At 37.2% G+C, this 16,107-nt stretch overlaps 1 protein-coding gene across 1 annotated transcript; it reads right to left on the bottom strand.

The window, feature by feature from the left end:
- Window positions 1-1,225: 1,225 nt before the first annotated feature.
- LOC107099096 (intelectin-like) lies at window positions 1,226-3,607 on the bottom strand. Its single transcript, XM_015397070.1, has 7 exons — window positions 3,529-3,607; window positions 3,311-3,451; window positions 2,850-3,097; window positions 1,881-2,039; window positions 1,644-1,761; window positions 1,443-1,546; window positions 1,226-1,369 (listed from the first exon to the last, which is right to left on the bottom strand). Exons 1-7 carry the CDS (start codon window positions 3,605-3,607, stop codon window positions 1,226-1,228), a joined length of 993 nt encoding a protein of 330 aa, XP_015252556.1.
- Between the last annotated feature and the right edge of the window lie 12,500 nt (window positions 3,608-16,107).

Genomic DNA, 16,107 nt, shown 5'->3' with positions numbered 1-16,107 from the left:
CATTGGCTTCCTGTTAAATCCAGAATAGAATTTAAAATCCTCCTTCTCACATATAAAGCCTTAAATGGCCAAGCTCCATCTTATATCAGAGATCTGATTGTTCCTTATGTTCCTAACAGAGCACTTTGCTATCAATCTGCAGGTTTCCTAGTAGTTCCTAGAATTTCTAAAAGTAGAATGGGAGGCAGATCTTTTAGTTATCAGGCTCCTCTCCTGTGGAACCAACCACCAGCTTTAGTCTGTGAGGCAAAGCTGCAAGAAACCACCTCTGCTTCAGTCTTTGCATTTGGCTCTGCTAAAAAAAAAACACACAACCTGACTTTAAGTAAACATTTCAGTCAAAAAAGTGATTTTAACAATTTTTTTATTAGGTTTTCATAACATCTTCATTGTGTAATTATGCTGTTGCAATAGAAGCTAAAATTATCAAAAAGATTTGTACACTTCTTCACATACAGTGCCACAAAATGTAGTTAAAAAATTTTATAATGCGAAGCTGTCAAAACATTGAAGAACTGACAAGATGAGTCAGTAGTTTAAGGTAATCTCTAAAATTTCTACAGAGTCCAATCCATATTTACTGTTCATCAGGTTTTTTTTTTTTTTTTGGTTTTTTTTAATGCTTGCGGCTGTTCTTACATTTGCTTCTTCATTTATTCTAAGTTTTCTCTTTTTTGATCAGTTCTTTTAGAATAAAAATTTTCAACTTCTGCCAAACATTCATTTGCCTTGCTGTTGAGTGCATTGACTAATTTTCTTAAAATGAACGTAGATATCTTTAAAAATACTTATTTGAAATTATTTTTTAAATATAATTTATTTTTTCAGAATTAATAAAACGTGTATCAGACTTGTAGATGGAGACTCATTAACCACCTCTAATTTACACTTGTCTGATTTATTCTTATCATGGTTGCTCTCTTGTTGAATAAAACCAGTCTTAAGCTTCTATGTTGATTGACATGGTTTGTTCTTAGTATGCTTTAGGACATTTGAATCCAGCTGTATATATTTGTTTTCATTTACTGTATGAGTGTAAAATACTTTGCGTTCGGCACAGGTTTTACACTGCTAACAGTTTAACTACCTGTTTAAGCCTAACTTTCAGTTGGAGAATTGAAATACACAATAGTGTAATGCCATCTACTGGTGAGGGGTCTAAAAACATTCCTTTAAGTCTAAGGGGATGAAATTAGACTAGATTCATCTTATAGGATAGATATTCTCAGCGGTAAAACAGCAAGACGGCAGACTCAGTCATTTCCTTAGAGGCGCTCCAGCCTTGCTCCTTTCCAAGTCTGTCCCAGTCAAATGATGGAAAATCTCCACACTGTTCGGGGTGAAAATATCCTCCTCCTCCTATACAATACTGAACACACAAACAGAATTGTTATAGCTTTTATCATCTGATGACCAGACATATTTAAACCATCCAGACTTACATGTTCACAGTGGCACCCTCTGGGTTTGACCCCAGAGCAGATCGCCATGGCTGCTCTTTCATGGTTTATTGCTCTGAAAGTGATGAAGCCTGGATCAAACTCATCTTTTTTGTTGAAGAGAGGAAAAAATACAACAGTTAAAGTGTTGTACTTCAATTACGGTAAATGGTAAAAAATAAAAAGAAAATAAAAAAAACTTACTTCTAGGACCTGGTCCATATAAATTTTTGGTGGACTCTGTGTCTCCATGGTCATACACAATGGGAACTGCTGGTCCTCTATTGGAGCAGGACCCAATGTTGTACCTTACAGGAAATTGCTGCAAAAATGTGACATTTTGTCATGAATGCATTTAGACCAATAAGTATATATAAGGATTTTTGAAGTAATCTATTTTCTTTTAAAACCAGGTCCACTGTTTTAGTTTTTCTGACTAACCTTAAATAGGTTAAAGAGGTTTCCCCCATAAAGACGGAGAAAGTTGTTTTCAGTGTGGTAGCGGAGAATGGCTGCCAGGTTCCAGTGCTCCATTGGGAAGTTGTTGGGAACGTGCCACACAGACATGTCTTGTGCAACAATATCATAATATCCTGGATTCTGAAAACAGAAACTGTGTTTATGATCATGGTTTGGATTATTTTACTGGATAGAACATAGATTACCGCTTTATTGGGATGAGTAGGAACAACAAAAAAGCTTCAGGACTCAGGAATTTAACTTTGAAAAGTGTGGCATTTTTTACTCTCTTTTACTCCAGCACCCCTGAATTAAATCTAATCAAATGAGACGGTTTATCAACAGTTTATACAATCCACCTGTCTGTAATGTTATTTCACTATCTATCATTATTTTCTTATGTAAGCTTTAGAGAGTTATGGGAACATTAAAACTCTCACCTGTCTAGCAAAGTTAAACACATGCAACAGAGTGCACTGGTGAGGAAAAAAACTTACTTTTTGGTATCATGTACAGTTCTATGCATTACAGAAATCTAACACTGTAATCCATGCAGGGAATCATCATCATTAGAGTACAGTTTTAAAACAAGTTGTTTAGAGACACTCTCCATTCAAAGAGACTGTTTAAAGCAATTCTTTAAAAACTCCAGGAAGGCAAAAAGTACGAAACAGATAAGATTTTTTATTTTTCCCTCTAGTTCAAAAACATGCATTGCTGTGCTTGGATGACTGTCATATTTTCACTTTATCATCTAATGTTTAATTATTTAAGTGCCTTTTTGGTGAATTTTAATGGTTACAAGTGTGCAAACATTACAGAATGTAACTCAGGTCAGATTTAGAAAAAATCCCACTCACTGTGACAGTCACCACCTAATGAAAGACCAGATTATGTTGAATATATCAAACATGCTTGCAAGGTACCTGTTTTCCAGATTGACCTGCATACCTTGTAATCATCAGACGTGGCGCTCTCTACTAGACCAAAGGTGTTTCTGTTGGACCAGTTTCCATCACCATCTGGCAGGTTTGGATTGTTTCCCTGCTGACTCGACCATCGATCCCCCACACTGCATTTTCCATTCATGTTGTTTTCATGAACACTGGCCACCAGAGTCCAGCCACCTCCAGCAGTGTTCATGTCACAGAAAGTCTGATACTTCATCCCATTATTAGTGGTCAGGTAGTATATCCCATCTGTAGACATTTCAATAAAATAGACCCAATGACTCATGATTACAGAGATTTTCTTATTTGTTGCTTTGGCTTACTGCCTGTAGTACAGATATGCTTAGGAAATTACTGAATCCTAAATTAACTAAATCTATTTATTACATTTGGGTGCATGAAAATATCGATTTGTTTAAAGTTGTGTACAGAAAAACATCTCATAATGTAAAGCATGCCTACCTTCTCGTTCATCATATTTATCCAGGATTTCTTTACAGCTCCGGGCAATGAATTTGAATCTGTCACTCACTGTCCGCAACTGTTCAAAATTTGTCTGAGTGATAATTTCAAAGTCCGCTTTGAAGTCAGTCTCATTTTCTCCTGGAAATACAATCAGATTTAAAAAGAAATACAGGAAAACATGCAAGAGAAAATATATATCTGAAAGCAGACTTTACCTCCTGATGGTAAGACAGCAAGGGATGCATGCCCCAAGATAAGAAAGATCCCCCAAAACAGTAGTATATGGCTAAGCATGTCTGTAAAGCAAAGTTAATTAAGGTTTCAGAAATGTTACCTTTATTTTTAACAATCTAGATATAAATAATAGTTGCATTTTCAAACTTGACAGCAGGCTGTTAGTTCTATTAAATCTAAGTGTAAAGAGTTATAACGCTTTCCTTATTGATTCCCATTGATATCCATTGATACTTACTTCTCAGTCTGCTGAAGAAATGTTGCTCTCAGTCCTAGGAAATCTCCAACATATATGGGTGATTATATGTAGAATCATTAACTTTTTACTGTGGGTACTATAGGAGCTTTGATGAATAGCCCTTTTACTTCCGTTTTCTGGCAGCAGTTATTAAAGTAATAATCTGACGAGGAAATTATTTTGACTTAGTATGTCAGTGTCTTCTGTTATCTTTTTTTCCTCTAAGTATTTTCCTGGTTCATTCAATGGTGTCTCTACTTTTTTCCTACATTATTTTCAGTACCTTCTTAAAATTGTTACATCACAAACAAGGGATGCCTGCACTGAGATAAAAAAAAAAAGAAATGTAGACAAAACACAATGTATGATTGATAATATCAGCCAAGTATAATCTTTTAAAGCAAATGAAATATCTAAAAATGTTTTTGAATATTCGTTTTCACTGAAAAGCATGGCATAGTGCAGCAGCATCAATTGCAAATGTCAGCAAGCCTAAGATACATAGTAAAAACAAGTGTGAGAAAATATAATGCTTTCTTTATCCACCTCTCCCCAAAAACCACTGAAGCTTTATTCTCAGACTACTTAAAAACTGTTGTCTACGAGGACATCTAAAATACATACAGGTGATTATTTTTATATTTTATTGATCACAAAGGACAGTTAAATGTTTATGTAACTCATATTTTCAGTTAGTTGTTGTATATGTTAACATTTTTTTTACGTTCTAGAGGCATTTACTTTTTTTTTTTTTTTTAATAGACAGTGGAAATAGAATTAGAGAGAGGGGTGAAGACATGCAGCAAAGGCAGCTAAGCAGGGACTCCAACCTGTGATGGCCGCATTAGCTGCTCTGAACAGGCTTCCAGGACTCTGGGGCTGACACCATTTGTACCTGGTGGTCGCGTTTCAGTCTCTCTAGTTGCACCTTTACCTGACTTCTAGAGACAGATGGAAACATGTGAGGTGTGAGAGAAAAGCTTTAGGTCAAAGGAGGGCAGAATATTTGTTTGACTCTAGGCAGGAGAAAGGGATGCTGAGCTTGTTCCTGAACTGAACCTATTGAAAAATTTCAGTTCATTGGTTCTGTCCAGACTTCTCCTGAAGCTTGGTATGTGGCTTCCATCTTTATGCCACCTTGCTTTTTCTTATATTGATTTTTGTTTTTGCTCAGTTTATGGTTAATAATTATCAATCACATTTACAAGTTAAAAAATTTTTAAAAAGTTGTTGTACTTTAACAAGACCAAGGTTTACAACTGGTTTGAATACCCACATTTGTTGGTAAATTGAAATCGTTAGTTGATCATTCAGATATAATTATAAAAGTCTGGTAGCCCTTAATCACTATTATCTGGTGTACATAAAATATCTATTTTTCATGGACAATTTTTGATTAAAATTATACATTATTATTAGTTTCTTCCCACTATAATTACGAATACATATTCATAATCAAAAAGGAATAATTACACAAGTGTTTTATTGGCACAACACCGCCTTTCAATTAAAACACTGAGTTGAAATAAATTATGGCAACATGTCTAGCTTTGGTGTCTTTGGTCAAGCAATAGGCTCTATGCAAAATTGCGGTAATTCCTGAACTTTAGGCAGCTCCTGTTTCCCGTCTTTCATTACTGATTAATCCAGGTGTGTCTGGCCATGAGTAATGAGGTCAGGCACACCTGGCATAATTATTTCATCCAGTAAAAAAATACGGAAAAGAAAAGAGCTGCCTTAAGTTAAGAAAGTAGTGGAGAGTTCATAGAGCCCATAGAAAGTCAATACTATACTTGAAGAAAAACCTGTTTGTTTCATGCAACTGTTAACACACAGATTGTGTGGCCGACGTGTTCAGCAAAGTGATAAAGCACCCAAATGCACTTGGTTAAATGATGGATTGATAAGTTGGCTAGGTCTCAGACTAAGCAGTCACGTTTCCATAACCTTTATGCTTATTGTTTTATGGAAGTAGAAAACCTTGACCTACATAGCTATTTCAAATTAAACTTACAGTGGAAAGGTTTGGCAGACTTGAGTTGGACCTTTGGCCTCTAATGAGGAAACGTTTTAGGTGAAAATATTGAGTCAGAGATGAGACTGATACCATATCCCTTACAATACCTTAAGTATGCAAATTGTGATTTTGATCAGCAAATTATGCAAATAAAGTGCAATTAGAAAGTGAAAAAGAGGATGAACGATTTAGCAATTTTTTTCCAATTTTATTTTGTTTTTTCCTTTGCACAAACCACCAGCTTTTAGATGTTTCATATTTTTTCAGGTTTCATGCTTTTCAAGACCTTAAAAGCTTACCTTTCCATTGTTGTAGGATTGTTATTTTAATGCGGAAAGTTTTTATTTCTACTAGCATGGATTATTCAGTGTGCTAGCTGCAACTCTGTGTTACAGCAAACCTGCTTTAAGAACATTACCGCCACCTAATAGGGCTGAATTGAGAAAGTTAGTGTCTTACTCCTGGTTTTAAATGGTTTTAATTATAATGAATGAATGCCCCTGCAATTAAAAACTGTGCCCTGATCATACAGAAAATGTTATTAACTGCCCAACCATAGGGGAAAATAGGACAGAGTCTTTTTAGGACTGATGGAAGAACACATTGAGCAGGGATTGCTTGGTTTAACAAAATAAGAAATCACTTGATCTAAACTCAAACAAATGCATAACTGAGTGAGAACAGCAGTGGCTTTTGCTTTGTAATAAGCATCAAAAATAGAACACTTTATTAGATATAAAAGATGCCGGTCTAAAAGAGCACTTTTTCTCTACCAACCAGAACAATAGCACCATGCAATAAAAAAAAAAAGCAATTTTGTTTGAAAGCGTCAGCAAATTGGAATTTGTATCCCTGTGCTATTTATTATTCATTTTATTTTTTTAAGTAAGTCTTCAGGTCAATCTTGCAGTGTAATGTGGGATAGGTGTCAACCCTAAATTCTGGAAGGATTATCAATTGACATGGATGAAACAGCTTCTACAGTTTGCCCCTTTATCACAAAAACTTTAAAGGATTGTTTACAGCTGTTTTATTTATTTGTTTAAGAACCTGATTATGCTCTCTCTGCTTTTTTTTAGAGTAGCTTCACCTCGTCTGTTCCTGTTTGGCTGTGACGTCATCCTGGAAAGAAACATCAGCTGTGCTGCTGCCATCAACACCCTTGTTTATAGATGCTGGAGATCGGCCTGTTTTCCAGTGTAGTCCTGTATCCCTGACCGTGACTGGCTGGATGTGCTCTCTTCCTCATCTGGCATGGAAGCTGGCTCTGTGCTCGTCGGCCTGGCTGTGTGTTTCCTGGATGGGGCCGCCTTTTGCAACTGCTTTTTGTATCTCTGCTTCTGTCTCCTTGAACCCCAGTCGGCATCGGCAGATGGCCGTTCACACTGAGCCTGGTTCTGCTGGAGGTTTCTCCCTGTTAAAAGGGAGTTTTTCCTCTCCACTATTGCTACTAGCATGCTTAGTGTGAGGGATTGTATTTGAGTCAATGAGTCAATGCAATCAACTGGTTTTCCTTAGATAGAAAACTTTGTATCAATTTGACTGTATGATCTGGTTGAACTGCAAAGTGCCTTGAGATGACTTGTGTTGTGAATTTGGCGCTATATAAATAAACTGATTGAATTGAATTGAATTGGTTTGTTGGGTTTTGCTTCAGTTTTGTTTTGATTCAGGTAAAGAACTTTTTGGCATATTCAAGTACCGATGTCATCTTTAATGTACATTTTGCCGACCCTGAAGACAGAGGTGCAAAAGAACTGTTTAATACACTTAAAAGCTTTGGTTTAACAGCATGTTAAACAGCCAACACACAATCAAGGACATATCTTGGATCTGGTCATTAGCAAATGTCTAAATATGTCTAAAGTTTCCCATTTTTCTGTTCACTCTGAAACTTTAAAATGACTTTAAAAAATGTTTTACTGAAAAAAATAAAGGATATTAGAAAAGAAATCTGCACATCAACTCCAACTCCGGTACCAATGCTGTCTCCATTTAAAATAAACTTTAAATTGTCACAATTCTGCCCAATTAACTGCAAAAGTTTAGAAGAAACTGTTCAGCAGCTAAGTTCCTTGTCCTGCTGTGTTGATGTTTTACCCACAGGTTTTTTCAAAATGGTTTTTCCCTATTTTTGACTCTGATTTGATTGAAATTGAGAGATTGCATTTGAGTCAATGTAATCAACTGGCTTTCCTTAGATAGAAAACTTTGAATCAATTTGACTGCATGATCTGGTGAACTGTAAAGCGCCTGGAGGTGACATATGTTGTGAATTGGCGCTATATAAATAAACTGAATTTAATTTAAATCAAAAACAGCTCGCTCATGTCAGGTGTTTTTCACCTCAGCCTTAAAAACAGCATTATCAAACTATTGTTGAAAAAAAGATGCTTGGACATAATGGTCCTTCAGAACTACTGCAGCGGCTTCAGATGTTATCATACCAATAAATGGTTGTTATAAGCTGATATTAGGCTCATAGAATGGCTTCAGATTAAGCCAGTAGGCTCATTAGGTTGTTATCATCGAGTACATTTTTTTTTTTTTTTTTTACAGTGTCGTGTCTGGCAATGTGGCAATAAGAATAATTGCCTTGATGCCAAAATGAGACGAACAGATTTTACTTTCACAAGTGGAGCAGTACAGCTATCGCAATAGTGTTCCGCTTGATTTATACATATAAATTGCTTTATTATAATTCATGCAGGGAGTTTTAAAGATTATATAGTCCCCCAAAATAGGGGGACTAATCACCTGGACAACAGAGGTAAGAGGAAACAGCGTTTCTGAACTCAGGTAGGTGTAGCGGAAAATCAGTGGGAAAACATTGGGAGAGAGAGCCCCAGAACCAAGAAGAGCTGGCCAGCTATGACCCTCTCTGAAGCTAAGGAACCACAGCGGCAAAGGTGGCAGTTTGCAGTTGTGAGTTTATGAAGAGAGCTTAGGAGCAGAGAGGAGGTTTTGGAACGGCCTGGCGGGAAACAGTGCTAATAGCCCAGAAGAGGCTACAGTTGGCCAAAGTTAAGTAGAGGCTAACCACAAATAATTACATGTAAACTCAAATGGCAGAAGATCAAGTTAGTCTGCCAGGCAGAGAAAGGTCTAAAAGCAGAAGAGTGAGGCTGTGGCTTCCCCCAGGGAGACAGAGCAGCAAGAGACGACGGCACGCCAAGACTAGCATCTGAAGGCTAACGACTGGACATGAATGGAGGCAGATGGCAGAGCAGAATGAGAGAAGCCCTAGCTGCTCTGTGTCTGTGCTGAAAGGCTAACTTAAAATAGCTTTTTTAAAAGCTTAATGCTGCTATCTAATGTAGGTAAAGCAAGGTCACAGGAGCCATTTTGTACCATGATGGCCTCCATATTGTTAGAGAGGACAGGCAGTGTGGAGGGAGGGTTCATGTCATTGTAATACTATTATATGTAACTGAAAATTACACATTGAAGCTTTAGGGGTTAGTGCTTAGAAAGCGGTTTGGGATTGTGCCACTGTCTATCAGGGAAATTTAGTCACATTGACTTCCGTCTAATAAATGGGGAAAGGGGGAAATGACATATGCTGTAAAGCAGTCTGCACATATATACACTGCCTGGCCAAAAAAAAAGTCACCACCTGGATTCAACTAAGCAAATAGGTACGAGCCTCCTATTGGATAATTACTGCATGGGCGATTATCTTTCAGCTGGCAACAAGTTATTTAACCCCAACTGGTGCAATGACTTGCTTCTCATTTCCTAAACAACCAAGTCGAAAGACAAATCCCGTGGTTGTGGAAAAGATGTTAGTCTGTTTGAGAAGGGTCAAATCATTGGCATGCATCAAGCAGAGAAAACATCTAAAGAGATTGCAGAAACTACTAAAATTGGGTTAAGAACTGTCCAACGCATTATTAAAAACTGGAAGGATAGTGGGGACCCATCATCTTCAAGGAAGAAATGTGGCTGGAAAAAAATCCTGAATGATCGTGATCGGCGATCACTTAAACGTGTGGTGAGATCAAATCGAATAAAAACAACAGTAGAACTCAGGGCTATGTTTAATATTGAAAGTAAGAGCATTTCCACACGCACAATGCGAAGGGAACTCAAGGGATTGGGACTGAACAGCTGTGTAGCCGTAAGAAAACCACTAATTAGTGAGGCTAACCGGAAAAAAAGGCTTTAATTTGCTAGGGAGCATAAAGATTGGACTGTGGAGCAATGGAAGAAGGTCATGTGGTCTGATGAGTCCAGATTTACCCTGTTCCAGAGTGATGGGCGAATCAGGGTAAGAAGAGAGGCAGGTGAAGTGATGCACCCACCATGCCTAGTGCCTACTGTACAAGCCTGTGGGGGTGGTATTATGATCTGGGGTTGCTGCAGTTGGTCAGGTCTAGGTTCAGCAACAGTATGTGCTCAAAGAATGAGGTTAACTAACTACCTGAATATACTGAATGACCAGGTTATTCCATCAATGGACTTTTTCTTCCCTGATGGCACAGGCATATTCCAAGATACACTGACAATGCCAGGATTCATCGGGCTCAAATTGTGAAAGACTGGTTCAGGGAGCATGGCAAGTCATTTTCACACATGGATTGGCCACCACAGAGTCCAGACCTCCACCCCATTGAGAATCTTTGGGATGTGCTAGAGAGGGCTTTGCTCAGCGGTCAGACTCTACCATCATCAATGCAAGATCTTTGTGAAAAATCAATGCAACACTGGATGGAAATAAATCTTTTGACATTGCAGAAGCTTATCGAAACAATGCCACAGCTAATGCGTGCCGTAATCAAAGCTAAAGGCAGTCCAACAAAGTATTAGAGTGAATTACCTTTTTTTTTTTGGCTAGGCAGTGTGGTTGTTTTGTGTGGCAGGGTTACTGCCACCTCAAAGTTGCTTAGTGCTGGTGAAAGCTATACAGATCCCCTGGGACATGACAGAGGTATCATGCAACTATTTGTAAGTCAACGTATGATCACAAAGGTTAGAAAAATATTGAATGAAGGTTAAAAACTTACTTAGTGTTGGCTGAATTAAACCTATACCAAATTGTGCTCCACAAACTTGGCTTGTCTTGCCTTGGCTAACTGTTCTTTCATTAACAATATACTATACATATACGCCAAAGTGCTTTACACGTGGTTCTGGTACTTCTTTGTCGCTCACATCCACTTTTTTCAACTTGAGGGAATGAAAATCTGACAGCTTCTGCCACTTCCCACTTGAATGCACTATACATGGTTCACAAACTCTGCTTTTTCCCCTACGAGTGTGCTCCTGTCTCGGGTCTATTTTTAGCAAGATAGAAGGACACTGTTAAAGTGGGATGGCAGGCTTTCTGATGCCTTGCACTAATAATTAAACCTCTCGGGCTCTAGTAGGAATGAGAACCGACAGCCGGCGGCACCCTGATGGACCATGTAGAAATCCTAATCCTCCAACTAATAAATTGTTTTAAACTACTTTTGACCTATTTGTATTTGTTTCTGGATCCCTGTAGTTACAGCAAATCCACCAAAAGTACTTTTGGGTGTACCCTCTATTAAGCGAAATAAAAATAGTAAAAGGTTTCATTATTTCAGTCACAATCAGGTCATGATAAATTCATTGAATTCATGTTTAATGCTCAGTATGAGAGGTTTCCACAGAGTGAAAGTCATGTCATCAACTGTGATCTATTGCTACTTGCATGCAATAAAATAGAAATGTCCTTTGTTGTCCTAAAAGTGGGGATGTTCTGATGTATTAGTGACAAATCAAATAAGCAAATGAAAACATACAGGTTCACAAAAGACTATATCTTGGAACAAATTACTAAGACCTGAAATTGAATACACATTAAAGGAAATCACATCTCAGGAAAGACAATGTACTCATACTCGTCTTCTGTTTTTTCCCAGAACCAGATTGTGGGGGCAGAAGTCTCAGCAGAATTTCCCAGATTATCTGCTCCCCAGACTCCTCCTCCAACTCTGCTGGGAAAACCCAAAGGGCTCCTAGGCCAACTAGAAGACATAATCCTGGGGTGTCCTCTTGGCCTCCTCCCAGAGGGATGTGCCAGCAACACCTCGGGAGGGAGGTGCCCAGAGGATATCGGAAAATATATTCAAGCCAGTTCAGCTGACTCCTCCTGATGTGGCAGAGAAGAGTTTCTATCAGAGATAAATAAAATGAAGTACCAATAATAAGATTTTGTTGAAAGAAATATTTTTGCGGCATTCCTTGTTAATTTTTTTATTACTATTGCATATTTCTGTTTTTAATTCACTCCATCATCTCTGTAAGGATACTTTTTCTAGGTAACCTACATGCAACATCTGCACACTTTTAAAATGTATTTGACCCCTTTCTCAACTAATCCTCTTTGGCATTTTGACCATTCTTCCACAGAATGAATGTTTGCAGCTGAAGGATGTAGGTTACAAGTCCATTACCGGGTAAAAGCAATATCCATGGATGTGTCCGTAGGAATATTAGCACACAGCATTTTCTTACTTCTGATGTGTGTTAAAACTGATTACATCCTTCAATACCTCAACAGCAAGAGAGGATATATAAGTAAGTCATTACCGCCTATGTGTAATTCTGTAAATAATCCTGTGTTTAACTTTAGGTTAACAAGACATTTTTGGTTTGATGATTTGCTCCCACTCCTGAATTATAAGCAATTAGACCTATGCCTTTGACTCCTTGCCTCTGACACGCACCAGGTCTTTTCTGAACAGCCCCAGTGTTATGACTGTAACAGATCTAAGATGCATTAACCCCCAAAATGAATCCAAATTAAATATTTTCATTGAAAAATATATTTGTTTCTACTGTATTCCATGCAATTCAATCATCCAGCACGACCTGATAATGAGTGAAAAAAATTGGAAACTGAAAAAGGCCAGCCTCATTCATTACTCATACAGGTTAATTATCTTGTTATCTCGAGAAATCAATAACTGTGTTCTCGTGATAACAAGAAAATTATCTTGTTATCTCGAGAAAACAATTAATTGTTTTACCATGAAAACGAGATAGTTATGTTATTATCTAGAGAAGGCAGAGGGAAAAAAAATGTTACGACCACTCTCAGCTTCCGTACTCCTGTATCACACAGAACGAAAATATAATATAATAAAATATACTAATTATTCCCATTAAATTTGCAGTAAATTTAAAGTTATGTATTTTGTTGTTATGCTTGCAAACATCTGATGAGGACTTGAAAAACATGATAAATAAAGTAAATAAAAGTAAAATTAAGCTTTATTCTTGTAAGTGATATATTTGCATAGATTTTTTTTTTTGTTGACTTTATAATTACATAATAATCCAATAAAAAAAACAGAACATCTAGGAATTAATCATCTCCAAAGTCTCCATTAATACCCTCTCTTATTATATGTATAGCACAATCCTTCACATTTAACCAGAACAAATAAGTCTCATCAAAGGAAAATGGATCTCTATTAATAAGTAGAAGTTGGCCTGTAAAAGCTCCACTACTTTGCTCCACTTTCCTGCGGCAGCCTCTCAGTGGAACCACTGCTTGTGTTTTTGAGTGTTGTCAGCGTAAAAGCTTCCATGTTCTCACTGGTCTGGACATCTTTCCCAGGAACAACCTTAAGGTACAAATTATTCATGCTGGTTTCTTTCAGGGTATAGAAGGGGGATAAACACAGTGCACAGTACATCTACCATTAAGCTCAACAGATGGGTGCCCATGTGAGTTATTTATATAATCCCATTTCTACAGATTCAGAAAAAAAGGACCTGCACTGCCTCTGTGGGAGGCAGAAGTAGTCTTTGATTCACTAGTGATTAGCAGATGGTAAAAACCCAGTGAATAAATTCCATCAAAATGTTTCATTATTTTTGCTGTGAAAACTAAAGTTCAGAGCATGTTTCTGGGCATAGTGACCATTTAACACACTTTAAGTTAGAATATAGCAGCAATAACAAAATCACACACAGACGAGCATGCATTTAAACACCTGTTTGCGGATCAGTTAGCAATTTGGGATTGAGTGCCTTGCCCATAGGTAAATCAACATGTGACTGGTGGAAGCTGGAATCAAACCCACAACTCTCCAATAGCAAGATGACTAGTCTATCCGCCACATTGGCCCTTGAGAAGCGAGCACAGCACGCTCAGTCATGCAAATAATTTATGTAGCAATTATTAAAACAAACCTTGCACTTCAAATGTGTTGATGTTTTCATCTCTGAATATTGTGCTCTGCATATTCAGTCTAATATAAATACATCTTGAGCATTTTTTTTTTGCATTTAGTCAAATATTCTATTAAAGCAGTATATATTAATAATGGATGATAGATTACACATTTTATTATAATCTGTGATAACTGAATTCTGTGGATAATTCTGAATTCTGTGCTAGATAAAATCAAATATTTAAACATAGTCCTGTGTTTTATGTAATCTCTGCAGGAATCCAGCTGTTCTCTAAAAGCCTCACATGTTTGCGTACAATCCCAAGCTTTAAATATGGTGCACTTCTGAACATGCCATGCGGAATTGGTAGGATATCTGAAACGTATGGAAGGTCGGTAATAACAAAACCTGGTTTCTGAAAATATACCCAACAGCACAGGAAAGGATGTTGAAAGTTTCGATGGAGACACAGCAGCAAACATGGAGAAATGGGCTCTGATCAACAGAGACGGTTTGTAGAAAAAACAATACTATAAATCATCCTGAAATATACATGTGACCAAAGTGGAAGCATCATGGTGAGGGGTTCTTCCACTTTAGCAGAGGCAGGGTGGATGATCAAAGGTTATTGGAAGATGGATAAATACATTCGTTCTGGAGGTAAACCAGCTAGAGGCCACAAAAGACTTGGCTAACAACACTTCTCTGTTTATATTAAATTGGAACAAAGTTTATGCTGCTTTCTGGCCGATATATGCACATTTTTTATGTTTAGATTATAACAATACTTTGCAATGCTCTGTATCAGAGGCAGTGTGAGATTTAGAGTCTTGCTCCCTAGACAAAACTATTTTAGGACCTGGGAATGAAACCCCCAGATAATCACTTTACCCGCTAATCCACGGCCACCCACACAGATGTACCTTTATGACCTTAGGGAAGAGGTGGATTATATCAGTTCTGTATGTTTTAGATTAATCCTGCCCCACCTGAATCTAATACCATATTTGCTTTAGCATTTTTGGAGAAGCTGACAATTGATCTGATCATGTCCACATTCAAAGACCAAATTGTGCATGAAGAAAATGGTAGAGAGCATTGTGAGCCAGTGAGAATCCACATTCCATTGTAACTGTAGGCTATAGCTTTAAAATGTAACGTTAGGAGGTCAGAGGTATCTGAGAGCTAACCAAGGCTGAGACAAGAAATGCTAAGAGGGTATTTTCAATGTTTTATTAATAAATTCATTAAAATGAGAGTGACATCTGATATAGCAGACTGGTGAAAATATACAAGTCTTTAATGGATGTCAAAATGTGAGTAAATCTCTCTCTCTCTCTAATATCACCCTTCCAGCTTTAAAACAATGAACGTGGACAATATTGTCAGCTCTTTAAACTACTAACATGGAAAACGTCTAAGACGAGAAGAACATAACATTTGGGGCAACTCCTGCTTGGCCAGACAACAATACACACATTTATATCCCTCTAAATATTTTGGTATAAATAAGAAGATCGCAGAAAGGGAAGACTTTTAAAAAATGTTTGAACAACATCTTATGTGATTTGGGATTCATGTAAATAGTAGGTTAATGAATTTACTGATGGGTTTGTTCTTATTTTGAAAGTTTAGATAAAAAGGATGAATTTTGAAAATATTTCTGTGCAGCCTTCCTTTACAATCATTTGTTTAGTATCCCCGAAAGTGCGACAATGCAGTAAATACTTAAATAATTAAGTAAATATGTATATTATAAGGTTAAAAAAAGTGGAAATAAATCATATATCAATGTTCATTCATCTGTTCACTCACATCATACCTCTGAGATCATTGACCATTTGAGCACTGTGTGAGGGATTGCTGAAGAATCCATGAAAAAATGCAACTGAGAATGGTTACCATAAGCTCATTCAGGAGGAGCATGTCTTGCAAGTCAATGACTGAATGCAATCAACTGGTTTTAATTGAAAGAAACTTTTAACCAATCTGAATGCACTGGCTCTGTGAAGTGCCTTGAGAGGACATGGTTTAAATTGGTGCTATTGAATTGGATTGAACATAATTGAATTTAACTTCAACTAGATAGATAGATAGATAGATAGATAGATAGATAGATAGATAGATAGATAGATAGATAGATAGATAGATAGA

The sequence above is a fragment of the Cyprinodon variegatus genome, unplaced genomic scaffold (assembly GCF_000732505.1).
Source record: "Cyprinodon variegatus isolate N-32 unplaced genomic scaffold, C_variegatus-1.0 Scaffold837, whole genome shotgun sequence".
Taxonomy (NCBI): domain Eukaryota; kingdom Metazoa; phylum Chordata; class Actinopteri; order Cyprinodontiformes; family Cyprinodontidae; genus Cyprinodon; species Cyprinodon variegatus.
The sequence above is the reverse complement of the archived record's forward strand: the minus strand, read 5'-3'. Positions and strand labels throughout refer to the sequence as shown.

Bases quoted from the DNA above. Each gene is read 5' to 3' on its own strand.
- LOC107099096 (XM_015397070.1), bottom strand. From the start codon at position 3,607: ATGCTTAGCCATATACTACTGTTTTGGGGGATCTTTCTTATCTTGGGG. The intron at 2,040-2,849 runs GTATGCAGGTCA...TTCTGTTTTCAG, and splicing joins CCACGTCTGATGATTACAAG to AATCCAGGATATTATGATAT. The intron at 1,547-1,643 runs GTAAGTTTTTTT...TCAACAAAAAAG, and splicing joins ATATGGACCAGGTCCTAGAA to ATGAGTTTGATCCAGGCTTC.